We start from the raw sequence: 27833 nt of genomic DNA on the forward strand, positions 1-27833 counted from the left end.
GCTGGCTGTACATATTTTGAAATATTAGTGAGTGTTGCTCACATTTAAGAAATCTTTGCCAAACCCAAGGTCACTAAGTTTTTTTTTTTTTTTTTTTTTTTTTTTTTTTTTTTTTCCTAGAACTTCTGTAGTTTTAGCTCTTAGATTTAGGCCTTTGATTGATTTTGGATTAATTTCTTTTATATGGTGTGAGGTAAGGATCAAGGTTCACTTTTTTTGTATATGACAATCCACTTGTTCCACCATTTGTTAAAAGATTGTCCTTTCCCCTTTGAGTAGCCTTGGCACGTTTGGTGACAGTCAGTTGACCTTGACCACATATATGTGTGAGTCTGCTTTGGACTCTGTCGTTCTGTATCATGGATCTCTTGCTGTCTTTATGCCAGAGCACGGTCTTAATTATCGTAGCTTTATAGTAAAATCTTGGAATTAAATAAAATAAGTCTGAGTGTACTCTAAGTATGAGTTTGTTCTTTTTTTGCAAAGCTGTTTTGGCTACTCTGTTTTTCATGATTCCATACAAATTTTAGAATCAGCTTGTCAATTGAAAAAAATAAAGTTTTTTGAGTTGTTGATTGGAATTTAGTTGAATCTGTAGATCAGTTTGGGGAGAATTGACTTCTTACTAAGATTGAGTTTGCTGATCTCTGTCTTCTCTCATTTTGTTCAGCAGTTCTGTGCAGTTTTTAGTGTCTTACACACATGTAATGTCAAACTTATCCCTGTGTGTCAGATTTTTGCTGCTACTGCAAATGATATTTTATTTTATTTTTTATTTTATTTTTTTTAAAGATTTTATTTATTTATTTGTCAGAGAGAGAGGGGGAGAGAGAGCAAGCACAGGCAGACAGAATGGCAGGCAGAGGCAGAGGGAGAAGCAGGCTCCCTGATGAGCAAGGAGCCCGATGTGGGACTCGATCCCAGGACGCTGGGATCATGACCTGAGCCGAAGGCAGCTGCTCAACCAACTGAGCCACCCAGGCGTCCCTGCAAATGATATTTTAAATTTTGATTTTTAATTATTTATTGCTAGAAACCCAGTTGACTCTTGAACGACAAGGGTTTGAACTGCGTAGGTCCTCTTATATATGAAATTTTTTTCATAAATATGGGGCAGTGAATACATTTTCTCTTTATGATTTTCTTAATGATTTCTTTTCTGTAGATCACTTTGTTATAAGAATATGGTGTATGACTCATATAACATACAGAATATGTGTTCCTTGGCTGTCTCTGTTGTCAGTAAGTCTTGCGGTCGGCAGTAGGCCAGTAGTCGTTAAGTTTTTATCCACTTTTTTTTTTAAGATTTTATTTATTTATTTGACAGAGATCACAAGTAGGCAGAGAGGCAGACAGAGAGAGAGGAGGAAGCAGGCTCCCTGCTGAGCAGAGAGCCCGATGTGGGGCTCCATCCTAGGACCAGGACCCTGAGATCATGACCTAAGCTGAGGGCAGAGGCTTTAACCCACTGAGCCACCCAGGTGCCCCAAGTCGTTAAGTTTTTAGAGAGCGAAAAGTTACAGACACAGACTTCTGACTCTGGAGGGGGTCAGCCCTGAACTCTCCTGTTGTCCAAAGGTCAACTATAGGATTGATTTTTGTATTTTAATGTCCTGTTTGGCAGCCTTGTAAATCCACGTGTTAGTTCATCGTGTTTTCCTCACAGACTCCACAGGATTCTGCAGTCAAGTCACCTGCACATAGAGACAGTTGTGCCTCCGCTTGTCCAGTCTAGATGCCACTTATTTGCTCGTTCTTTTTGTATTTGTTCATTTCCTCCCCTCCTCTTATTTCTTCTCATCTTCTGGAACCTCCAGTACAATGTTGAACAGAAGCTCTGCATGTGGAATACTAAGTATTGGGGGAAGGTGTTTTATTTTTATCACAGAAGATGTGTAGAAGTAGAAAGACTAGGGCCGTCTGTGTGGCTCAGTCGTTAGGTGTCTGCCCTCAGCTCCGGTGGTGATCCCAGGGTCCTGGGCTGGAGCCGCATGTAGGGCTCGCCGCTCAGCGGGAAGCCTGCTTCTCCCTCCCACTTCTCTTGCTTTTGTTCCCTCTCCCGCTGTGTCTCTCTCTGTCAAATAGACCAAATCTTTTAAAAAAAGAAGAAGAAGAAGTAAAAAGACTATGTAATCTGGTTCCTTCTTTCATCTTTCCCTCAGACTTGAATGAATGAAAGTCTAACAACAAAACAAAACCCTTTGCAAATCTTCTAGTTCATGCTTTCATTTTTCAAATTTAGGCATAGATTATTCATGTTTTGTCAAAATGTATTGATTCCTTATGAGCGTAAATCTTTCCCTGGTGATATCTCTGGATCTTTGTTTCTCTTCCGCAATGGGAACTGTACTGCCTTATTCACAAACGTTCGTATACGCTCTGTGCAGTAACACCAAAGCGCCTGGTGCACAGCAAGTACACTGGCACGTTTGTTTCATCCCTTCTGTTCCCACGAGGATAAGCTGTTCATTTTACGTAGAGAGCTCATTATCTCTCAGTTCTCTATGTCACAGTCTGCTTTGTTATAACTGTCACCTATCAATGGCTTTTGTGCCCTGAGCTCACACACAAACACAAAATAAAGCAGTAAGCTTTTTCCCTCTTTTATTTGACAGCCCTTTGTGGATTTAGAGACTGCCATGTGACTGTCCTGAATTTCTTTCCCAAGCTAAAAGTTGCTTACCTACCCTGGTTGTGGCTTGGGTACAATACAGGTTTCCGTAATTGTTTGACTGTTACAGTGAGTGGTTGTTGAAATGCAGTCTTCTTGCCACAGAGCACAGTCAGTGTTTGGAGTTGGGTCACTATTTCAGCGTGCACCTGGGACTATGCTTGTATTATTGCAAACTAAGATAACTTTTGTTAACAGTCCTGTTATTTTGCTGGCATTTACTGAGTTTATGATCAAAATCCACTCGTTGTTGTTAAGGCAGGTACAGTTATATTTTTAAACTTAAATGTAGATTAAATTATCTCTACTAATGTAATCAGTTCGTTATAATTGTTCTACCCTTCTTGAAAAAATCTTTGTGTTGTCTACTAATAGATAGGCATTATCTGTATCCCCTGGAAATGAGAGAAGTATGACTTCTGGTGCCTCAGAGTTATGAATAAAACGTGTTTGCTTATGTCATGTTTAAGGTACGGACGTTGAGCACACTTAGGCTTGATTCCAGGCCGTTCGCAGTGCTAGTCGCCTATGGTCTTTCTGGGCACTTCAATTTGCTGCAGTTCCACGAAACTAATATCCTGTTACTTTGCTCCGCCTTGTCCACTAGGATAATATGAGAGACACCGAAGTGTCCTGCTCCACATCTAAACCCATGGAATTCCCCCAAATACTAGTCTAACAGCCTTATCACAGAAGGAAAATGCGGTTAGCTTGGTGGGGTTGCTTCTTGGAGAAACCTGGCCGAGGATCCTGCAATGTTTATGTTTTCTTCCCTAAGGGCTCACAATTCTCTGCATAATAAACAAATTAAGACTTTTATAAATAAAATCAAATTTTTATCTTCTTAAAAATCTGTATTTTTAAATTTAAGGGATGTTCTTCTTCTTGTCTGTAGTATTTGGTACCCCAGCCATTTTACTGATCTCCAAGGGCAGTGAGCACTCACGCCCACGTGAAGGGGAGCTGTTCAGGCTGAAAATTTCTAGTTGTAGGGGGACTGATTTCAAGTGAGGTAATGAGGGTCCGAACTAGAGCACAGATTGCTTCCACGTGACAGTCACATATACTTCCAAGGCCGTAATGTAGCGGTTGTGTCTATAAGTGGCTGCTGGTTATGTTGGAACTTTTGAAAATTCGAACAGGAAATCATACATCAACATATAAATTGCCTTAAATTTTTTTAAATCAAAATGAAGCCTTTAGTATCAGAAGTGTATAGACTTACAGAATTGACTGTATCCTGAAATTTTGGTTTCAGTAATTTCACATTAAATCATACAAAGAATTGACATTAAATGTTAACTAATCTGTGAAATTGTAAAACACAGCTAAGGGATTTGTTTTGTTCTTTTTGACTCATTCTCATATCTCCTTTGGGCTACATCGTTAGTAAGACTCCGTCCTTTGGACAGTGAGGTGTGGACTATAACGTCAAGGCTGCGTCTCCCCCACAGAACAAGGATTTACAATCCATTTTGTTTTTATTTAGAAGAGCTGTCAGAAGACGACCTGTTGAGTCAGTATTCCCTTTCCTTGACGAAGAAGACCAAGAGAAATAACTATGAAGATCCTAAATCCTTGAACCCTTCAGAAATGCTCCCGCCTGACCTGACGAATGGAAGTACCGTTAGAAAAAACGGGAGCACAGCACCTGCAACGAGAAATAAATTTGCGGCGTTTTTACGGAGGAAAAATGAAGACAGTGGAGCTGTTGTGGTCCCAGGGACCAGAAGCAGGTGCAGTTCATCTCCGTGGTGTTGTGTGTCTGTTGTTGTCACCTACTCCATCGGTCCTGATTCCGGTTGTCTTACAGAAACGCCAAATCTGGGTTGTGTGTGTGGAGCCCGGCTTCGGCCATGTCCTGGTTGTGTCACGTGTCGTCCGAGTCCGGACTGAAATGCACCTCTGGTCTCTTGAACATCTCTTCATACTAAGAGATAATAAGAATTGTAAGATAATAAGAACATAATAAGAATTGTAACTTCTAGTTCGCATGAGAAAAACTGTGGTTTTCGAGGGTCCTTTGCTTTTTTGTTTCTACTGGTTTTTTTTTTTTAAAGCTAAAAAATAATTTGCCAGAGTAGTTTTTTGGTTTGTTTATGTTTTTTTTTTAAGCTTTACTTATTTTAGAGAGAGAGGGAGAAAATGCGAGTTGCGGGGAAGGGTAGAGGGAGGGGAAAGTGAGACTCCCAGGCAGAACCCCGCTGAGCAGGGAGCCTGAGTTCATGACCTGAGCTGACAACCAAGAGTCAAGAGGCTCCACGGATCGAGCCGCCCGGGCGCCCCCAGCATAGTTCTACAGATACACTCAAATACAGACGCTGAAGTTCTCATGTTAATTGAGAACCTAATACTATACTGGGCGTTGGCTTACAAAGTGAGAGTATTTGTTGAGAAGCCGATAGTGTGGTTGGAAAGGTCAGCAGGAAGGGACAGGTGTCAGGTGCCATTACAAAGATCAGAGCCTCTACCTTCCTGGGGGCCTGGGGGCCGCTCCTGTTTCTGCTCTGGCCAGAATGGAAGTTTGCCAAAGGATGCTGACGGAGCCGAAATGGGTGGCCAGTTTGTGGAAGGTTTGTAAGCCAGGCCAAAGAACTTCTAGGCTTTTTAGAGGTGAGAGGAGCTGTTTGGAGGGTTTTAATCCGGGTAGGGGTCTGATTCATGTCCTGTCTGTGATAGACCGTTCCAAGTGTGCCATGAAGGATGGCTTCTACAAGGCCTAAAGGGGAGCAGGAAGATCGGTTTGGCTGTTCTGTAGTCCCCGTGAGTGGCGATGAGATTTCAGAGTCGGTGTAATGCAGGGCTCAGGAGTTGGGACCCTGGGGTTGGACCACCTGGATTTGAGTCCTGTCCTGTTCACTCATGAGATGTTTGACAAAGGCAGGTTAATTTCCGGGTGCTTCAGTTTCCTCTTTTTGAAAAATGGGGCCAACAGTTAGGACAACCTCAGGGCCATCGAAAGGATTACATTTTGACTCTACATAAATGTGCCTAAAACAGTACCTGACGGCTGGTAAACACGCAGGGAATAGCTCTTACTCTGTGGCCGGGATGGGAACCACACCGAGCAGCAGGAAGTGGCAGTGTCAGAAGTTATTCGGGCCCGACCTAGTGGCCATTAGAGAAAGCTGATCAGCCCCGAACTCCTCTGAAAGACCGAGAATGGATGTGTTCTCCAACCAGGCTGCGGCCAGGCTAACTGACTGTGGGAGGGGGTTGCGAAGGAATCAACCGTCGGTCATCCCTGAACCTCACTGTAGGTGGCGTTTCAGACCCTCCTCCCATCCCGGTTAAATGATCATTCTGATTCGGCCTTTTCTAGTCCCTCTCGTTGAAGGTGCTTATTACCAGCGGAATGTTGAGAAAGGAGGCTGCAGTGATGGAGAAGGCGGCTTGAAACGTGCCAGCTACTGCATTCTGGAAAGTTGGCTCTCCTCACTTGCAGAAATCCCTGGAACTTGCATTTCATTTTTCCATGTGGATGAAAGTAAAATTTCCCTTTTCTATCCCTCGATGTCCAGCTATTCTCTGAGGACAACTGATGAGGGCCATGTTCGCTTATGTCCACATGACTAGCCTGGTCACCACACAAGCTTACTCTGGGATATCCATGCAAAGCGGCTTGTGTCCACTCTCTATAGTTTAGGTAGATGTGTCACTGATAAATTGGAAGAGATCCTTGGAGAAATGCATTTTTTTCTCCATCAGTTTCCTGTGATATAATAATTGTAAGTCTTTGATATAGAGTGTTTATTTATTTTTTAAGATTTTTATTTATTTATTTTAAAGATTTTATTTATTTGACAGAAAGACACAGTGACAGAGGGTACACAAGCAGCGGGGACTAGGAGAGGGAAAGCAGGCCTCCTGCCGAGCAGGGAGCCTGATGTGGGGCTCGATCCCAGGATTCTGGGATCATGACCTGAGCCGAAGGCAGATGCCCAACGACTGAGCCACCCAGGCGCCCCAAAGATTTTTATTTATTTAATTGACAGAGACAGCAAGAGAGGGAACACTAGTAGGGGGAGTGGGAGGGAGAAACAGGCTTCCTGCTGAGCAGGGAGCCCAATGCCGGCCTCAATCTCAGGATCCTGGGATCATGACCTGAGCCAAAGGCAGCTGCTTAATGACTGAGCCATCCAGGCGCCCCCTGATGTAGAAGTTTCTGACCTGGTGGTATAGCAACATCTAGTAACTAGATATGATTAGATATGATTAAATTAGTTTTCTTTTTTTTTTTTTTAAAGATTTTATTTATTTATTTGACAGAGATCACAAGTAGGCAGAGAGGCAGGCAGAGAGAGAGAGGAAGGGAAGCAGGCTCCCTGCTGAGCAGAGAGCCCGATGTGGGACTCGATCCCAGGACCCTGAGATCATGACCTGAGCCGAAGGCAGCGGCTTAACCCACTGAGCCACCCAGGCGCCCCAGATTAAATTAGTTTTTTAGCTAATTTATGAAGTTGTTTAATATACTTTCTTATTCCTCATGGCAAAATTATAAGATATTCAGGGTCACTATTATTGTCTCTATTTTGGGTTATGACCTTAAGGCTCTGCGAGATTAAACCACTTTCCCGGGGGGTATAGTTAGTACCGGCGACAGAGAGTTTCCTAGTCTTCCTCAGCGAGCTGGATCAAAAGGAGCAAACAGTCTCATTGGCCTGGATGTGAATTCTCAGTGTGTCACTGAATTAGTTGAGGGGTGTGAATTACCCTGAGCTTCTTTATAAAATATGAACGATCAGATACTGGAGGCTCTTCTGGAGACCAGCAGAAACATATCAAGCACCTGACACAGTGCCCCGTCCCTAATATATATATGGGAGAATTTATCATCACCCACTCTGTAATGTGATTTACATTTAATATTACCTGCCACATTAATGTAATGCAACAGGAGCTATTAAATATGCCAAAGGTTGTCTCCATCCCATCTGCATTTTTGGAATTCTGCTTTAACTCTTCTTTAGGAAATAGATACTTATCCTAGAACCATGCCGTTTTATCTTTTGAGACCTAGAAATAGAAATATCCATTAAGCAACACTGTAGGCTAATTGGGAAGAAGTAGCCATGATGTGGGAGCGGTTCTGGGTTTTAATTCTAAAATTTCTAGCTGAGTAATTTTATAACATTGGACCCTGTCACTATAACTTCTCTTACCCATGAAATCCTATCTGGAAGACTGTTTGGATATCACAGAGATTCTGATTTACTTAAAAATGAATTATGTGCTCAGACCTGGAAGCTTCTGTTTTGTGCTTAATGTGACTAGCCATGGCCCGCTTCCTTCCTGGCTTGTACCCACACCTCAGCTGGGGATTTGATAAAGGATGGAGAGGATTTTTTTCTCTCCAGCATGTAGTAAATATTGTTTATCATTTTGGATTTGAACTAATGCTTATAAGGAGGTAAATTCTCTTTAGGTTTCATATTTATCTGATCATATACTCTAGGAATTTCCTTTTTTTTTTTTTTTTTTAAGATTTTATTTGTCAGAGAGGGGGTGCTGAGAACAAATGGGGAGCGGCAGGCAGAGGGAGAAGCAGGCTCCCTTCTGAGCAAGGAGCCAATGCAAGTCTCAATCCCAGAACCGTGGGATCATGACCTGAGCCGAAGGCAGTCGCTTAACTGACTGAGCCACCCAGGCACCCCTGAGAATTTCCTTTTTAACCTCAGAATTCTCCAAGTACATCTTCTCCATAATGATATTGTTCTTTCTTTTATATTGGAATGTTTATAAGTGATTTTTTAAAGCTGCCACACTAAGTAATACCTCTTATTAATCCAGAATTGTATGATAGATGTGAAAGTCATAACTCCGTATTTACACTAGTGTAAATTTATAGAGTATTTATTTTAAAAGCTGGTAGAGTTGTACCACTACAAGTTCCCAGATGATTTGCTACTAGGAAATAAGCTAAGATAAATAATAAGTAGCTAATTTCATTTTGCTTTTACAAAGTAAGAGACAGTAGTTGTAAATTGTTCCCCTCCATTGCATATTTCTGTAACTCTTCAAATATTTGACTGTCAGCCATGTGTTAGCCACTAGTGTAGATGCTGTGGATGGTACCTGTCCTCGGGGAGCTGCTAGTCTGTCCGGGAGTTTATTAAATAAAGGTTCGAGGGGAAAGACCTATGTGACAATTAGATATAGAAGAAATATGCAAGTTCCAAGTACACATATGTAGAGATGACTGCTTTTAGGAAATCCTATCTACAAATTCATTGTGTAAATAAGTTCCTAAATGTGTGAATGTTGGTATAACCGAAATTTAAGCTTTCAAGATCTGTTTTGTCTTTATTTATGAAATTGTGTTTATGAGATTTTTTTTTTTTTTAAGATTTTATTTATTTGTCAGAGAGAGAGATCGAGCACAGCAGACAGAGTGTTAGGCAGAGGCAGAGGGAGAAGCAGGCTCCCCACCGAGCAAGGAGCCCGATGTGGGACTTGATCCCAGGACGCTGGGATCATGACCCGAGCTGAAGGCAGCTGCTTAACCAACTGAGCCACCCAGGCGTCCCAAATTATGTTTATGAGATTTTTCTTAAAGAATCTAGGCCATTTTTCATTTTCTGAACCTTAATCACCTTTGTGAGAAAGCTCTAGAATATTTATAGGTTCTTTCTGTTGTTTTTTTCTGGTAGGTTTTTTTGCAGTTCTCCGGATTCCGTCGACTGTGCATCCGTGGAAGCAAGCAGCGAGTGCCTGCAGGAAAGCGCCGTCCCGGAGGAGGAGGCAGGAAGCGAGTCAGAGCGTGTGGATGGCCGGGCCCTGGCTGGGTCGGACGGAGCCCTTAGCTCAGGTGGTCCGACGGCAGACAGCGGAGCTGGGACGACTGACAGGGAGTCTCGGTCTCCTGAGACCAGCAGGTTCACCAGGACCATTTCACCACCCACTCTGGGGACACTCAGAAATTGTTTCAGTTGGTCTGGAAGTCTTGGGGACTTTTCACGAACTCCAAGCCCCTCTCCAAGCGCAGCGTTGCAGCGGTTCCGGAGGAGGACCGATCCCCCCACCGCTCCGCCTGGCCAGAGGGAAGTGTCCCCTGGGTCGCAGTTACAGTGCGATGGGTCAGGTGATGAAGCCCTTCCCTTACGGCCCTCGGGGTGCTCTCCGCGGTCTCGGGAAAGCGCAGAATTCTCGCCACGTGGTGTAAATGCGTCAAAACTTTCTCAGCCTTCTGGTAAGGATTCGGACTCAGAGGTAAGTCACATTATAAAGCCTTCGCTTTCAAAGCCGTGTGCAAGAGAAAGTAGGGTGTTGATCAGATCATTGGTGAAGTGTTGCCTGTTTTAGAAATAATTGGCTGTCTGAATTTTTTATTCTAGATCTTGCTGGTAGAAAGTTCACATTCTGTTCATCTCAGGGCCTTCTCTGGATGTTCATATTTTAAACTCTTGCACGTTTACTCTCACCCTGTATTTCTGGAGTCACTGTGTGCTCCATCGATAGGTTATCTCAAGCTGTGTGCAGTTAAGACGTAAGCAGAATGACACACTATAATAAATCTGGTATTTAATTCCTTAATATACTCTCACATTCAGATAACATTTGAAACCTTATAAGGAAATGGCCTACCTAATGTGCTGGGGTTCATCTGAAGCTTGAGTATTAGAGATGTGTTTTCATGTACTCTTATTCTTGCACGTTTTTTTCTTATTTAAAAAATATCTTTTAGGGGCGCCTGGGTGGCTCAGTGGGTTAAAGCCTCTGCCTTCAGCTCAGGTCATGATCTCAGGGTCCTGGGATCGAGCCCCGCATTGTGCTCTTTGCTCCACGGGGAGCCTGCTTCCTCCTCTCTCTCTGCCTGCCTCTCTGCCTACTTGTGATCTCTGTCTGTCAAATAAATAAATAAAATCTTTAAAAAAAAAAAATACATCCTTTAGTCTGACCTAAATCAAAACTTGAAGTAAGTACCGCTCATAAGCCCCAGTGATGTTCTGTTTTAAAATGATAGTTTCCCTTTCATCTGAGTCCCCTCAGACTTAGCAGTGTACCATACTTCCTTCGTTCCTCACCGGCTATGGTCACAGCCACAGTGGCTACTTGACAGAGTTTTGAGAATCCTGAACAGGAACGAGTAGCTAATAAATGAGGATAGCTTGTGTTTATCAAAAGGAGAATATTTTATTCAAGTTCCCAAAGGAGACGTGAGTTGTATTGGACTCAAACTGAAGAAAAAAAGCTAACTTAAAACCAATTGTTTCCACTTGGGGAAAGCAGAAATCAGTTAATATTATGGAATCCAAAATCTATTCCATGTGATGTTTGAGTTTGGAAGAGTCGGGGTGGCTTTTGAGACGTGGGCTTTTCTTTCTCCTTTCCCTCGCTTCGGCTTCAGTTCAGCCGTACTGGTTTAGAAGCCCCTGTTTCTTTTTCGTATAAGCCCCCATTTTAATACCATCATTTTCATTTTGTGCTTCACATCCATGCGTGCCCCCACAGCGGCCGTGTCTTGAACGTCTTTCCTAAAAACATCCCCAGCTGTTTACGAGAATATTCTCAGCTCTGCTGAGCTCTTTCCGTTTGTTCTTATTCCTTTTCTCCCCTCTTCTTCACTTCGTAAGCTTTTCACCGTGTTTTGCCGAGAAACCTTCCCAGCTCACAGGCTACAGGCTGGGCTTCCACGTTTCTTACTTCTGGATAACCATTTTTTCTCTCTCGCCACTAGATGTAGTAAACTGTTAGGATAACATTAACAGGTAACATAAAATTATAAAATCTTTCTCTGAGTCAGAAAATCTTTCAGAAAGCCACAATACTATTGGGCTTCATTTTTAACAATAGTTTTTACTAGACGGCTCTGAAGAAAATATTTCTCTAGTGGAGCCTTCCGTTGGTAGTTGACTATGAAAAGCAACAACCATAGATTCTGTGTGTATTGAGTCCATTGACCCTATTTGAGGTGAATTAATCTTAGGACCTTACTCATGACCTTTATTTTAAGAAATTTAACACCCTAAACTAACATGTAGACTACACTTAAAAAGAAGAAAGAAAAAGAAATGATTTATCCCAGAATCACCACAACTGTTAGGTATGAGCAAGGAATGAGTTTCCTAAGGTTACAAGCCAGTTAATGAAGTATTTTTCACTTTGGAGTTATTTTTAAGTGTATAATACTGCAAAGAATCCCAAGATAATTTTTTTTAAAAATCCTCTTGAATATAGAATGTAAAGTCTTCTGAATCTTCCTTCATTGTCCTTTTTTATGTGACTTTTGTGGGAAGCCAGATTATTCTATCTGTAGAAAAGCTCTACATGATGGGATAGCCAGAGGTGAGATCTCAAGGTCACTGGGAAAAGTAACTACATTTGGCACAGTATTACTCTGCTTCCTCAAAGCAGATCCCCCCCCCCTTTTTTTTCTTTAATGTTGAACACGTTACACAATTAAAAGATGTGACCACACTGGCTCAACTTTTTGTCACTAGTAATTTATAAAAACTATCAACCAGGCTTGGGTAAACCAATAACAGTACAGTAGGAGATTTATCTTCCTTGAGTCAGCATTTGGAGAGGCTCCTGAAAGGGTTAGGAAAGCTTTCAAATTTAAACAGAGTGTTTATTTTATACAATTTCCTAAAAAGCTAAAAGCATCTTGCTTTAGCTACAGGAAACTTGAGGTAAGCTGGCAAACACCATTTCCACTTAGATTCGTTTTATTTTCATCTACTTCATGTTTTGGTTTTTTAAAAGATTATTTATTTATTTATTTACTTGCCAGAGAGAGAGAGAGAGGGAGATCACAAGTAGGCAGAGAGGCAGACAGAGAGAGGGGGAAGCAGGCTCCCTGCTGAGCAGAGAGCCTGACTAGGGGCTCGATCCCAGGATCCTGAGATCATGACCTGAGCTGAAGGCAGAGGCTTAACCCATTGAGCCACCCAGGCGCCCCTCATGTACTTAATGTTTTATATTTTTCTGAGAAATTGCATTTTTATTTATACTGATTCTCTTGTTTTACTTGTTTCACGTTTTGTTGAATATGGGTTTGTTGTCATAAAGAATCCACAGTCAAAATCTAATTTTTTTTTTAATCTGGGGGAATCTAGGAATCTGACTGCAGTATGAAGTCACTCGATAATCAAGGTAATCCGAAATCCAAGCTACGTTTATCTCAGCTTTTGAAAAAAGACACACTTCTAGGAAACAAGGTAAAACAAATACTTAATTTTTTCTAACTCAGAAGCAGTGTGTGTTTATTACCAGAAACTGAGAAATATCAACAAAATTAAAAACTAAAATGCCTGCATTTTTATTTACAGGAGTAACGTCTACTTTCAATCCTGTTAGGGCCATGTTTATGCCTGATTGTAGGTGGTAAAGTTGTGAAACCCTTATCTTCTCTTGCAGGATAAAAATCTTTTTCCCATGTGCTTCCGCAGATTACTTCTAATGACTGGGCAATATGCCATTGTATGAATTTAGCAAATTTCCGTACGTTTGTCATTTACTCTAACATGTTCTACTGTAGCCGACACTACTGCATCCAAGATCTTGTGGCTGAGGATTTGCGTACCATTTTTGATGGTTTCATAGGGATGAATTCCATGGACTGGTATTACTGGTCCATACGATTTAAAGCTTTGATATATGTTGTTGCCAAAAGACTTTTTAGAAACTGTATATCCAATAAGCCAGGTTTTTGTTGTTTTTTTAATCAAAAAATATATAAATATTTCCATTGACTGCATAGTGAAAGCTCACAAGTTAAAGCATATTTTATGTGTTATATTAAATGTTCTTGCCCGTTAATATGAAAATGCTCATTTCTAACTCAAAAATTCACAAGGGATATAAACAGTACAAAAGACCAAGTACAAATGGTTGATGAATATATAAAAGCGTGTGTGGCCCTCATAACTAGTCAGTTAATGCAAATTAAAATAATGAAATATAATTTCTTACCTCTCAGATTTTCACAAAATATTCTTAATTTTAAGTGTACTCATTTTTATGAGTGTAGAGTGAGAAAATATTCTCAAATTAATTGTGTATAAATTGCTCTGCCATTTCAGAAAAGCAATTTGAACAGGTTTAAATAATTCAACCCAGTCAGTGCATTCTAGAACTCGAGTCTAAGGAAATAATGAGAGTTTAAGTACATGAATACTTAATCCTGCATTGGTTACAGTAGTGGAAAATTGCGAACACCCTAAATATCTAAAAATAAGGGAACGAATTATTAGATACATAATTGGTTTTAGCTCTTGGGTGGTGGGAATACAGGTGAATTTTTTTCTTTGTTTTCTTCTACTTTTTCATAGTGAACAGATTATTTTTCTAATAGCATAAGAACTTTTTTAAAATTTGAAAAGAGGTCTCCACCTCATGCTACAAAAATATAAATCCTAAATATATTAAAGATTTAGGTGTAGAATATGTAAATATAAGACTCTTTTTTAAATCTTTGAGTATAGGGGCGCCTGGGTGGCTCAGTAGGTTAAGCCGCTGCCTTCGGCTCAGGTCATGATCCCAGGTCCTGGGTTCAAGCCCCACATCGGGCTTTCCGCTCAGCGGGGAGCCTGCTTCCTCCTCACTCTCTGCTTGCCTCTCTGCCTACTCGTGATTTCTCTCTGTCAAATAAATAAATAAAATCTTTAAAAAAAATAAAATAGGGACGCCTGGGTGGCTCAGTTGGTTGGACAACTGCCTTCGGCTCAGGTCATGATCCTGGAGTCCCGGGATCGAGTCCCGCATCGGACTCCTGGCTCCACGGGGAGTCTGCTTCTCTCTCTGACCTTCTCCTCGCTCATGCTCTCTCTCACTGTCTCTCTATCAAATAAATAAATAAAATCTTAAAAAAAAAAAAAATAAAATAAAATAAAAAAATAAATAAATAAATCTTTGAGTATAAAGGCCTTTTCAGACCTACACTGCCTTGGAAAGGTATCCATATTTTTTCTAAGTAAAGAGGCAGAACAGGAAGCAGTATGTATGGTGCGGTGTTTTTGCTTAAGTATTCACAGTACTCGTGTGCTCATGCGCACTGTGTATGTTTATATAATCATAATAAGAAGTCGGGAAAGATACCAGAATTACTTGCAGTGACAGGACTGGATATGTAGAACATACTTTCCCAAAAGAAGTTATGTCTAGACCTTAAACTGTCATTTCATTATTATTACCATTATTATTATTCTTGTTCTCAGAAGTTTTTGTCAGGGTTTTAACTGTCACTTCTGTTTTGGTGAAAACTCCCCAGATGGACCTTCCGTCATGCTCCCTAATATCCATCTTTTTTTTTTTTTTTTTTTTTTAAGATTTTATTTATTTATTTGTCAGAGAGAGAGAGGGAGAGAGAGCAAGCACAGGCAGACAGAATGGCAGGCAGAGGCAGAGGGAGAAACAGGCTCCCTGATGAGCAAGGAGCCCGATGTGGGACTCGATCCCAGGACGCTGGGATCATGACCTGAGCTGAAGGCAGCTGCTTAACCAACTGAGCCACCCAGGCGTCCCCCTAATATCCATCTTTAATATCTAAAATGAAATTCACCTTTGTTGTTGTTGTTATACCTCAAACCAGTTCTTCTCAGAACATTTTTTATTTTCATCTGCTACCTAAGATTATATTATTCTCTTTGTCATTTAGTTTCAGAATCTTAAGGTCCTTTTTCTCTATGACTGCCAGCTCGATCCTTCTTCTGCAGGGGGTAAAGAAAAACACGTCTGTACCTATCCGAATTCTAATGCTTCTGTCTCTGTATTATTTCTCGCTCACTCCTTTTCCCCCTCACCAATACCCTAAGTCAAGATGGCATCTTTCATGTGTGGCTGTTCCTGTTCTTTATCCCTCACCCGGGAACTTCATCAATTTGAAAGCCTTGTCGTATATGCCTCACTCTTACTATCCTAAAGAACAACAACAAAACATTGAGGGCTCCATATTTCCCACAGGAGAAAAATCAACCCTGGGGTAGAGGAAGCGTGATGTCGATAGACATCTGTTTGAACAACCTCCTCAAAAAAAATTTACTTCTACATGTGAAAAGGAGAATTATCCAAGATACATTATTAAGTAGAATCAACACATATTAAGTGAAAAAAAATTTTATATATTGCTTATTGGTTATTTTTCTATTTTAATGTGGAGAGAGTAATTCGAAATTAACTAAAGGTCCTTCCTTGAACAGAACAGTATTAAAAGGGGCATTTACTCTTCAGGTTCCTGGGCTGTATAAATCTAGTTCTATGGACAGTCTTTCTACAACCAAGATCAAGCCTCTGGTTCCTGCCCGAGCCAGTGGGCTCAGCAAGAAAACATCCAGCGTCCAGAAGAGAAATCATCATAACGCAGAGAACAGGCCGGGATTACAGATAAAAATCAATGAGCTCTGGAAAAATTTTGGATTTAAAAAGTGAGTTTCCTTGTTACTTGTTCTAAGGATAAATTATTGTTTTTTTGTAATTTCTTTCCATTTTTCTCAATTCTTTCTGTTTTCATAGGAGTCGATTATGATTTCTCTTACCCTAAGAGAATTATTTTCCTATATTCTCTTTAGCTGACTCTTTTTAAGTATATTTAACTTCATTGCCTATGCCTTCATTTAGTGAAAAGATGGCAAACTAAAAATCCTCAGTCCTTGATCTGTCTTTGGGTTCTAAAGTTAAGTGACTTTTTCTGGCCTAAGTGTCTTGCCTGCCTTCCTTTTGAGGGTCTCAGGATTGTAATGAGAATAAAGTTGTTTTAGATGTGAGGGTGGGAAGATAATGCTGTATCATATTTCTTGATTTAAAGCAATTTTTTTCCCTGAATCATCACTTCTGAAATGGGGGAAATCACTGAGCATATATGATGATCGTGCCAGATTTCTAATGTATGGGGCAGACACTGTTTTAAAATAGCTGACCCTCTGTATATCTGCCTTCCTTGAGCCACACAGCACTTCCTTCTGTTAAATTGTAAAATTAGTCTCAGAGTAGCTACAACTTATAATTTATTCTCCCTTTCTTCTCCATAGAGCAAATAAATATGCTAAGAATAGAGGAAGGGAAGGTTACATGGGTGGTGGGATTAAACCTTACCTAATAGAAATGTTGCCACAATCAGATGAGATGGTATGAGCAGAAACACTTTGTAGATAAGTGCTGGGCACATTTATTTATTTATTTATTTATTTTATTTTATTTTATTTTATTTTATTTTATTTGAGAGAGAGCGAGAGCATGTGCATGGCAGAAGGGGCAGAGGGAGAAGCAAACTGCCTGCTGGGCAGGGAGCCTGATGCAAGGCTCAATCTCAGAACCCTGAGATCATGACCTGAGCCAAAGGCAGACTCCACCTACTGAGCCACCCAGGCGCCCTCTTTGTTCATTTTAGAGAACAAAGCCCTTTGCCGGATACCTAACTTCGAATAACCACGGTTTTTTGTTGTGGGGGTTTTTTTTTGAGTGCCTCATGTTGTGTTTCCCATTTAGTCATACAGTACTAAGAAGTCAAGAAGGTTGAGGTTTAAAATTAATGATTTTTACTACTTCATCAAGAACTTTTTTTCTTTGTATGTTCGGTTAGCCACTGTTTGATGTAGCGCTCAGAGCTTCGTTAGTTACGGGTAACACCCAGTGCTCATCACAACACGAGCCCCCCCACTACCCATCACCCTCCTCGTTCTTAGTGGGACTGCACGTACCTGGAACTGGGGAACACAGCTGCTGCCAGTATTTCTCGTGTGGTTTGGGGCTGGTGTCCTGATTCATGCCGAGTGCCAGTCGCTTTGATTCAGTTTTGCTTTTCGCTTTGATTCAGTTTTGCTTTCGGATCATCAGTACACGTGTCGGCACAGTGGAAAAGGCAGATAAAGTCTAAATGTTATTATGAAATAGTTTTAATCTTGTAAACTCCCTGAAAGGGGGTCTTGGGAGTTTTTAACGGCCTGTGGGCCACACTTTGAGAGCTGCTACTAAAGAGAAATTGTATTCCTAAATGCCTTTTAGAAAATAAGACTTACTTGGATTTTTGTTGACTGGAGATAGAATTACCTATGTTCTCTTCATAACAGGATGAATTTTTATAGACTTAAGTTCCTTTCAAGGCAAAAAATAAGTTGGAAGAGGGAGGAGTAAAAGATAGGGCTTAAACCTTCCCTGTGTTTCACTTAGGTTCATGCTTAGCCAGACTTGAGAAGGGTGTGAAGGAGAAAGGAACTTAAGTTTCTTTACTGGAATCATTCTGCCTAGCCAGAACACATTTAGTAGTGGCCTTGCACCTACCATGAAAGGTGATTTAGGGAGCAGGAAGGGGAACTAAGAAGCAAAACTCAAATTTTATAGTGATACTCAGAGGAGACCCTGAATGTGTCATATATTAAATTAAGACAAACTGAAAGGTCTTATGCTCTCCATATACCTTTCTTCAGTCTAGGTAGATTATTCTCTAGTAATTAGTACCCTAAAAATACCAATTCCTTTTATTATATTTTGCAGAGATTCTGAAAAGCTTCCTTCTTGTAAGAAGCCAGATCCCCTGTCGCCAGTCAAAGATAACATCCAGCTAACTCCAGAAACAGAAGAGGATATATTTAACAAATCTGAATGCCTGCGTGTTCAGAGAGCAATATTCCAATAAATGGAGGCAGCTGGGAGGCTGTTGCCTGCAAGAGAATATCAATTTGAAGTGCTGTTTGGGAATCAGCGATTACCAGACTGAAAGATTAATTCTTAGACATATGCCATTTTTTAAATAGAGTACATTTTATATATTAACTATGTAATTATTTCTTTTGTCTAGCTTTTTATATTTTCGTAAGAAGCTAAGTAGAGAAATCATTTTATTTTTGATGGTTTGGGGAAGTTTTGATGTTCTGGGCAAGTCCTCTGGACTTTATAAAAATCTGCTCTTAAGATTTCTGTCATGTTGTCACGTGTAAGGATGATAAATGAAAAGCCCACAATTCTGTAATCATTTTTATCCTGGAGGGTATCACTGTATTTCTCAAGCTTTAAATTTTACCCCCTGCCTTTCCTGTCTCTTTCAGCGTTGAACTGAAAATAAAGTTGCTGGCATGGGAGGGGTAGCTGGAAGGGTTAAAGATCATTGCCCACCTGGGACGGTGCTCTGTTACCCCTGAAGGTTTGCTTGGGTTATGTATTGACAGTGAAGGAAAACTGCTTTCAATATCCTGTGAAAAGAACTACTTATATTGTTAATATTCTTAAACTTCAAAATAGCCTTGTTTTTCTACTATGTCTTTTTTGAAGTGTGGACTGAAAATCCCTTAACTAGAATCTTACGTGTTGATGTAGGATCCTAAAGCGTCAGGGTCTGTGATCTGTACACTCTGCAAAGACATAGGCGGGTACCTGGAAAGAGAACCAGCCGTGCAAGTGAATATTGGGGGAAATTGGGAGGTAAGGAAGGATGGATCTGGCAGGACACAAAGGCGTGACCTGAGATACAGAGGATAAAGTAAAGGGATCCGGAGAATTTTAATTTTTAAATAAGACAATAGAGGACTCTTGGATAAAGAATCAGAATGGAACAAAAAACCTAAGTTATAAGAAACAGCATAAAAGTTGTAAAAGAATTAAAAGCCACTCTGAAAAAGACCCAAAGAACATAAGCAAATTCGAGCTCTCTATGAATGTTTCCTGTTCTAGAACAGATTAAGAATGTGACTCAAACATTGTCTACAAATGTTTATCTCTTTGCCCACTTAAATGCCACTTAAATGACAGAAAAGGAATAAAACCGTATAAACCCATAAAGGTTAACAGAGGAAGAGACAGCAGGCAAGGAAGCAGATGGATACGTGATAAGCAGTTTAACAAAGAAATGATCAGTTCTGCAGTGGTAGAAGCCAACAGGAAGCAGACAGTTTAGATGGGCTTGGTAAGTGGAGACATGCAGCTTCCTGCAAGCCAGGGGCTCGAGCTGAGTCTGAAAATGGAACTGCTGGAAACCTCCAAAAGCAGTACGGGAGGAGGGGAAGACGGCAACAAGGCCATAGTTCACGCTCTGAATCCCCACATAACAGCAACTGGATAACAAAGTCAAAAACCTGTGACCAGCACTACCACAAATCTGGGTGACACTCTCCGTAAATCGCAGAATATACGTGGGTGAAGACGAGCCGCTGACAACCACAAGTCCACAAGATGGAAAAGCAGCGGGAGGCCATAGGGCATCGACTGGACCCGGGAACAGAACGTTAGAGAAACCCGGTTGGAGCTAGGAAATCTGATTCCCGCAGTGGGTGAGTGCAAGGAGGGTCTGAAGGAACTGGCTGGCCCAGGCCACGTGAGCTGTTGGAACTGATCTGCAGAGTTGGCCAAGGCTTCTGGGATGCGGTTTTCCAGAGAAGAGAAACTGGTGAGAAGGAGACCAAAATTGAGCAGGACAGGGTCAAAAGGAGCAGTGGTTGAAATACAAGTAGGAGGAGGAACAGGTGACCAAGAAATCTCAGCAAAATACTGTCTTTGGGCGCTAAAAACAAGTCCTGTTTGGGGGCCCCTGGGGGCTCAGCAGTTAACAGCTGACCCTTGATTTTCCCTCAGATCATGATCTCAGGGTCCTGGGATCCGAGCCCCACTCAGCAGGGAGTCGCTTGAGATTCCTCTGCCCCTCCCCTAATTCTCTAAATAAAATATTTTTTAAAAAGATGTTTAAGAAGCTCCCATGAACTGTGCTTCCTTCTCAAAGAACACTAATTTTACTTTAAAAAAAAAAATCTTTTAGATCAATCTCTTAAGATGTTAAAAAGAGCAGAATAACATCTTTAATAGGTATGAAAATCTACCAGAAAGGCCCACAGAGAAGATGGAAAAACATTCCATTTGAGAATGTGGTAAAAGTTATTAAAATGAAACAGGATAGGAAGGAACTCAACAACTAGGAAAACTTAAATAAGGTAAACTCAGAAGAAGCATATCAGAAGTGAAAGTTAAACCAGAATGAATACAAGCAAATAAATACTACAGATAATGCCTTAAAAGATAGGAGGTAAAAAGTAGAACAAAAGGCGGGGGAGACAAGACTGGGAAGTAACAAATATTGAAGATAGGTATATGAGGTCCAATATACAGATAATAGTCTCTGAAGGGAAAATGATAATTTCAGAAAACATTACTAATTAAATTTTGAAACTTTGTTTTCTTAAATTGCACCTTTTTTTTTTTAATGTTTTACTTATTTACAGAAGAGATAGAGCGTAAGCAGGGGAAGGGGCAGAGGGGGAGAGAGGGAAAGAGCATCTCAAGCCAACTCCGTGCTGAGTTTGAAGCCTGATGCAGGACTCACAACCCTGAGATCATGACCTGAGCTGAAAGCAAAAGTCGGGTGCTTAGCTGACTGAGCCACCCAGGCACCCATTAAAGTACACTCTTGAATCCAAGATGATTGATCCAAAACATGCAACACCAAGATTAACAAAGTTAAAGAAGAAATCCTGGGGGTAGGCAAAGATAGCACGTGACGAGGGAAAAGATGATCATCAGACTATTCCACAATTATTCCTTTTTGCTTGAAGGAAATGGAGGAACAGTTTGGACATACTCAAGGGAAAATGTAAGGATTGGGGAAATAGTGTTCCCTCAAACTTTTGAGGAATTGATGAGAAAATGAGCTCCATTAGAAAACCAAAGTAACTAGAGAAATGACACCATAATGACCAGTGGTCAGCATTCAACATAGCCTGTACAATTAAAAATCAGCGTTACGAGAGAGTATGGTATACAATGCCTGTACGTCCAGATGACAGTACAACTGGAAAGAGGAAAGCAAATGCAGAAATATTTGGCTTAGCTGATGGTAGTCTAATCGTGTTGTTTAGAGTTGGGCATATAATGTGGGGTAGAATAAATGGACATTTATAGGATATTTTAATTCATCCCCAGTTTTATTGAGAACCAGGATTCTTGATGTGGGAGAGAGGAGGTGCAGATATGGGTTATTTTTTTTTTTAGTCCCTGTAGTTAGGAATTTGAATTGGAAGAAGTAGAAACTTAAGCATATATAAAATATGTGTGTGTGTATATATTAATTATACATATATGCTAAATGTATACATGTTGAAGAGACCTAGGAAAAAATCCAGTACCAATAAGCACTACTCAGTTTGTAGTCTTAAAATACCATTTTTTAATCAAAGGAAACCAGAACATCTTGGCAAAAAATATAGTCTGGCAGGAAATACAGAAGAAAAGCCTGGAGTATCTTATTAAAACAGAAGCTATCACCGGCTTCTGTGTAATTTCATAAAGACGTAGGCGCCAACTTGAACAGGTCCAAACATGACTAAATTTGATCTTGAAAAAGGATGATAATTGCAACTTATTGAAATGTATCATAAACATTAAAGACAATTGAAACATTAAAAACAATCTCGAAAAGAGGGAAATGGAGATATCAAGCATTATCCTGTCTTTCCTCTGGACTGTACCACTGGATAACCAAATAGCAGAAGAAGGGGCAGAGGAAATGCCTTTTTGGTGTTCCAATAGTGAAAAAGGTGATCATATCACCATTTTACAACACCTAGTGAATTACTAGATTTAGACGTTGAACGTCAGCTTCCATTAATATTCCAAAGAGAGATGACCAAACATGTTAACGCCTCTTATCAGTGAAAGAACTCAGCATCCTGTATAGTCTTGCCAAGGGATGCCTCAGTCCAGCTGCCAAAATGCAGGAACGAAGAGAACAGGAACTTGTGGAGGAACGTAAATGTGCAATTAGCACAGTCCAGACTGGGAAACCACAGGTTTATACCATGGGATTTTTAACAGATAAATTGTAAGGAAAAGGATGAGGAGGGAAATTCCATATTTTTTCTTTAAATGGACAAAACTAAACTAGATGATTGAGGGAAGCACTCTTTGTTGATAAAATCTAGATAGACAAGTGATAACTCTAAAATTCTGGATAGTGGTTACTCTAGGGGCGAAAGAGGTCATTGATACTTGGAAAAAGCACAGTGGGGGGGCTCCTGGGAGTGGCTGGTAGTTTTATTTGATGACTTGGGTATAATGTATAATAGGGTTTGTCCTATAATTACATAATAGCTTATTAAGCTATCCATTATCATAAAGTGTTAGCCTTACAATAACAAGCTATTTAACTATTTGGCAAGGTTTTCTGTTTGACAACTTTTTTAGAAATAGTAACATCATTGAAGATGTAAGAGGCACCATTTTTTTAGGGTTTTTTTTTTAAGATTTTATTTATTTGAGAGAGCAGTACAGAGATAGCACAGGTGGGGAGGAGAAGGAGAAGCAGGCTCCCCACTGAGCAGGGAGCCCCACATGGGGTTCCATCCCAGGATCCTGAGATCATGACCTGCACTGAAGGCAGACGCTTAACTGACTGAGCCACCCAGGCACCCCACCATTATTTTAGTTTTATCATTGAAAGAAAAAATCTAGTACATTGATGCTATCAACTTTTAGACACACTATTTTCAAAAATGTTACAAAGCAAACCTTAAAAAAGATGAAATGCAGCAATTAGACACCACTGATCTTGTCCATCATGCACAAAATCCAGCGACTATCCTCACTTCCCAAAGACTTGAAGCTTACTCTGGACAGTCAGCACCAGACCACCTTTGATCTTGAAAGACCTGGAACATGGTGGAGGGAAAGATGGCGCATGGTTCTGGAAACCCAGGTTCGATCTTACAACCCTGGGATCACGACCTGAGCAGAAACCAAGAGTCTGATGCTCAACTGACTGCACCAGCCAGGCGTCCCAATTATTTCTGTTACTATAGAAGCTAGAGTACGATCCCCCGTCCCATCTCCCTACTTAGCTCCCATTCTTGCTTCTCCTGCTGGGAATCCCAGTTATATTGTGTTAGACTTTCAAAATTGTCCCACACCTCTTAACGTTGTTTTTACTCTCTACACTGTTTTTCTGTTTTTAATTTCAGTAATTCCTACAGACCATCTTCAAGTTTACCAGTTCTTTCCTTGGCTCTCCATTACTGTGTTTTTGTTTTTTGTTTCTAGCATTTCTGTTTTACTTTTGTAGTGTCTGTCTCTCTAGTGACGTTCCCCCATCTGCTCATGCGTGTTATGCATTTCTCCCATAGAACACATATTAGCCATAGTTATTTTAAATGCTCTTATCTGGTATTTCCAACATCTGGGTCATCTCTGAGTCTGACTGTATCTGGTGTGTTTGGCCATTTTCTTTTGCCCTGTGCGTACGTGTGTGTGTGTGCTAGTTTGAATGCCATCTACGTGGATACTGAATATAATGACTGAAATACTGTCTTCCTGGAAATGGGCGTGCCTCTCCTACTACTAGTGGTTAGAGTGTGGCGTTGGTAAAGACTAGTTAGGAGCTTAACAGGATTGGGTTTGTTGTTACTATGATTATTGTAGGTGCACCACAGATTTCATTTTCTTCTAATGTTACCTGTGGTTGGGTGGTGCTCTAGTGCTTGGCTGTGTTGCTGTTTTCATCAGTGTTCTCGCTGTATCCTGGATGTCAGCCTTCCTCATGCACCTGTGGCTCAGATGGGGTCTCTCTGCACACCCTTACCCCCCTCCAGCTTATTTGGTGCTGTTATAACTAGGCGCAGCCTTGAGGGTAATGCTATTGTTACATGTGATAATGCTATTAGATTTTACATCCACTGCACAATAAAAGCATTATCCTCCTTTGTTTCTCAACTCCCGGCAAGATCCTGGCAATTTGGTCAGTGTCCCATATCCCTCTTATTAACTGACTTCTAGCTATCAGCCACTGTACATTGTACAGGGATGACTTTCTTTCTTTTTTAATATTTGATTTATTTATTTCAGAGAGAGAGCACACACACAAGCAAGGGGAGTGAGAGAGGGGAAGTAGACTCCCCACTGAGTGGGAAGCCCGATGTGGGGCTCCATCCCAGGACTCTAGGTCCGTGACCTGAGCAAAAGGCAGACGCTTAACGACTGAGCCGCCCAGGTGCCCCAGGGATGACTTTCTAAACACATTCTGGTGTTTTACACTTGCTGACACAGTTTAGGGGAGGCAGGCAGGAGAATCATTGAAGAATTCCGGTTAGGAATCAGAAGACTCCCATCTGTAATTGACTTGCCTAAAATAAGTGACTTGGGGTAAACCACGGAACCTATGTTGTCCTCTTTCTTCTTGTGGGAGACACATGAGGGCTTGATCTCTAAGTCAGAAACTGTGACTCCAAAATTCTGTGAACAAAACAATAAATTGATTTGGGAGTAATCTTTTAAATTCTGATCCACAAGAGGGCAGCCCCTCCACATGGCTTAATGTCTGAAGAGCCTGTGCAAGCACCACTAAGTCTATCTTAAAAATCCTCATGTGCAATGTTTTATCTTTATTTCTTTTAATTATATAAACAGAGCACAAATATATTCTCACTTATAAAAATTCTAATGTTACAGACTAGCTTCAAGTCTCTTTTGATGAGTACCCCTAATCCTAATCCCCTCTCCCTGTTAACAGGTTGGTGGGTAATCTTTCATGATGTTTTGTTTTATGTGTTTTCTGAAAACATGATTTACACAACTAACGTTTTAAAATTCACACATGATTTGAATATCTTTCCTGTTTAAAATCGATTAACTTATTTCTAACTCCTCTTCAACTCCGTAAGATACAGGTCATAATTTACTTGTTTCTTAATGATTTTTAGATTTTTTTTTTCAGTTTTCAAGCACTTCCTCAAATATTTCAAGTACTGCATTTTGAAAAAAGCGAAGAAACTCGCAAGATTTCATGGTAATTAAGACTTTAAAACTAATTTGTTAACCAAAGTGGGACTATATTAGTAGTTTTACTAGCCACAAAAATTTGTAGTCCATTTACAGAAAAGGGACTAAAAGGGAAAAGCATGTAACGATCTTCCTTGGAAGCATTAGGTTTACTCTGTCCCCCGGTGTAAATCTTCCTGGGGTGCCATGCCTGTCAAGGGGGGCATTGGATAAGTATTTGTTTTTCCTAGACTGGATTAGACCCAAGCAACACATGGCCTCATTGATGCAGTGAACAGAAGCCAGAAAAGGAATGGCCTAGTGGTCATCACAGTGCAGATGGGAGCTGGGTCTTGGTTACTTCTGTATCTTCTACAATGTCAAGGAAGTGTTTACCGGGAACGAACCAGTGTTATTCCTATTGTATGTGCACAAGGAAAGTTAAATATAAACATGCCTGACAATATTAATATAAAATGAGTTGCACATACAACAAATATTCTTGCAGAAAAGGATTGGCCCCACTTTGGGACCTTTTTAGGATTTACTACCTGACAGTGCTTGAATGGGATGTATGCGATGGAGATAGATAAAAGGCAGTGGGATGGAGGGTATATTCCATGCAGGGACTTTGTGTGAGCAAAGCTTAGGGGAAGGAGGTGCACAGAGTATGTTTGCAGTAAAGACACCAGCTGAACCAGATAGAGACCTTGCACGGCAGGGAGCAGATTGGGGTCTGGGAGGGGCTCAGACTACAAAGGTCTTGATTGGAGTTTGGACTCGACCTCTGGGCAGTAAAGTCAGTGAAGGTTTCCTGAGTGACCAGTTTCTGTTCTGTCTCCATGCCTAGTTCTCAAGTTCCAGTGAGCAGTTACTGTGTGCGAGTGGGTAGGAAAGGGAAGAATGCGTGGGCCAAGAACTAGTAACTGAAATCCAGCTGCAGTCTCAATACCCACCGCTAGCCCCCGGGTAACATTCTTCATTGCAAGTCACACTTGGGCTCTTACCTAGATTTGTGTGTTTGTTACTGTTACCTCCCTCCTCAGTAAGCTGTACACTCCGTGAAGACGGAAAGACTGGGTAACTCCAGTGACCGTTCCTCATCGACCCTCAGCACCTAGCACGGTGCCTGTAACAGGGCAAGACATTTTCTCAGAGTGAGTTAATGAATGAATGAAAGTAGATTGTTATGGAGTTGAAATGATTATTTCCAATTTTTTTTAAGATATATTTATTTATTTTGAGAGAGAGAGAGAGAGAGAGAGAGAGAGAAGAGCACAAGCCGGAGGGCCAGAAGGGGAGGGAGAAAGAGAGAATCCCAAGCAGACTCCACACTCAGCACAAAATCCAACATGGGGTTCGATCACGACCTGAGCAGAAACCAAGAGTCCGACGCTCAACTGACTGCACCAGCCAGGCGTCCCAATTATTTCCGTTACTATAGAAGAGGAACAGAAACTCAGGGAAAGTGAGTCCTATGGTAGCTGGCCTCAAGATGGCCCCTGACGATCCCTGCCTCCTGGTAGTCACAGTCTTGCATTTTTTTCCCCAACTGCAAAGGGCTCACCTGTGCAAACAACAGCAAAGGAATGCCGGTGTGTGACTTCTGAGGGTAAGGTCATAAAATACTGTATGACCTCACTTACATGTGGAATCTAAAAAAACTCAGAGGAACAGAGATTGGCGGTTGCCAGGGGCAGCAGGGTGGGAGAGATGAGAGACGGTGGTCAGAGAGAATAAGCTCCCAGTTATGAGATTAGGAAGTTCTGGGGATCTAGTGCACAGCATGGTGGCTACAGTTAACACTACTGTATTATATAATTGAAAATTACCTAGAGAGTAGATCTTGAAAGTTGGCACCACACACCAAAAAATGGAAACTGTGTGAGGCGATGAGCCTGTTAACTTGACTGTGGTCATCACTCCACAATAAATAGTTATATCAAATCATTACATTATACTCCTTAAACTTACATTTTAAACTTAAAAACAATGTTCTATGTCATATATAATTCAATAAAGCTGTGAGAAAATTAGACATTGTGACTCTCACCTTGTTTCCTTCTAGATCAGAGAAGCCAGCTGCCATGTTGTGAGGATAAACACCATGATGTTGTGATCCCTGTGCCAGAGCACTGAGGACTTCTGCCAACAGCTGGCATCAGTTTTCTAGAGACATGAGCGAGCCATCTTCTGGTCAGTCCTATAGATGACACAAGCCCTGGCCAGCATCTTGACTGCAATGGGGTGAGGCACCCCAAGACAACTACCCAGCTAAGCTGCTCCTGAATTCTTGACCCACATAAATTGTGTGAGATATGAAATGCTTATTGTTTTAAGCCACTTAGTTTTAGGGTAATTTGTTATGCAGCTATAGCTAACTGATACAGCTCCCAAAGTTCTCATAACCAAGCTTCTATGAATCAGGTCACCTGACTGGGGTCAGGCTGGGAAAATTCTTAAGGCATGAGACCATCAGGTCATGGTGACTGACTGGTGC

At 40.9% G+C, this 27833-nt stretch overlaps 1 protein-coding gene across 4 annotated transcripts in view; it reads left to right on the plus strand.

The window, feature by feature from the left end:
* The window catches only part of EXO1 (exonuclease 1), a 36396-nt gene extending 17560 nt beyond the window's left edge, over positions 1–18836 (plus strand). For 3 of the 4 annotated variants that reach the window (XM_047705241.1, XM_047705242.1, XM_047705245.1), the window contains 5 exons: positions 4161–4407; positions 9322–9880; positions 12730–12831; positions 15842–16035; positions 18101–18836. In XM_047705241.1, coding sequence (XP_047561197.1) covers positions 4161–4407; positions 9322–9880; positions 12730–12831; positions 15842–16035; positions 18101–18242 — 1244 coding nt within the window. In that variant the 3' untranslated portion in view covers positions 18243–18836. The remainder of the gene's footprint in view (positions 1–4160; positions 4408–9321; positions 9881–12729; positions 12832–15841; positions 16036–18100) is intronic. The other variant, XM_047705246.1, reaches the window with a different exon arrangement.
* Positions 18837–27833: the final 8997 nt, after the last annotated feature.

This window comes from Lutra lutra, chromosome 15 (genome assembly GCF_902655055.1).
Source record: "Lutra lutra chromosome 15, mLutLut1.2, whole genome shotgun sequence".
Classification (NCBI taxonomy): Eukaryota; Metazoa; Chordata; class Mammalia; order Carnivora; family Mustelidae; genus Lutra; species Lutra lutra.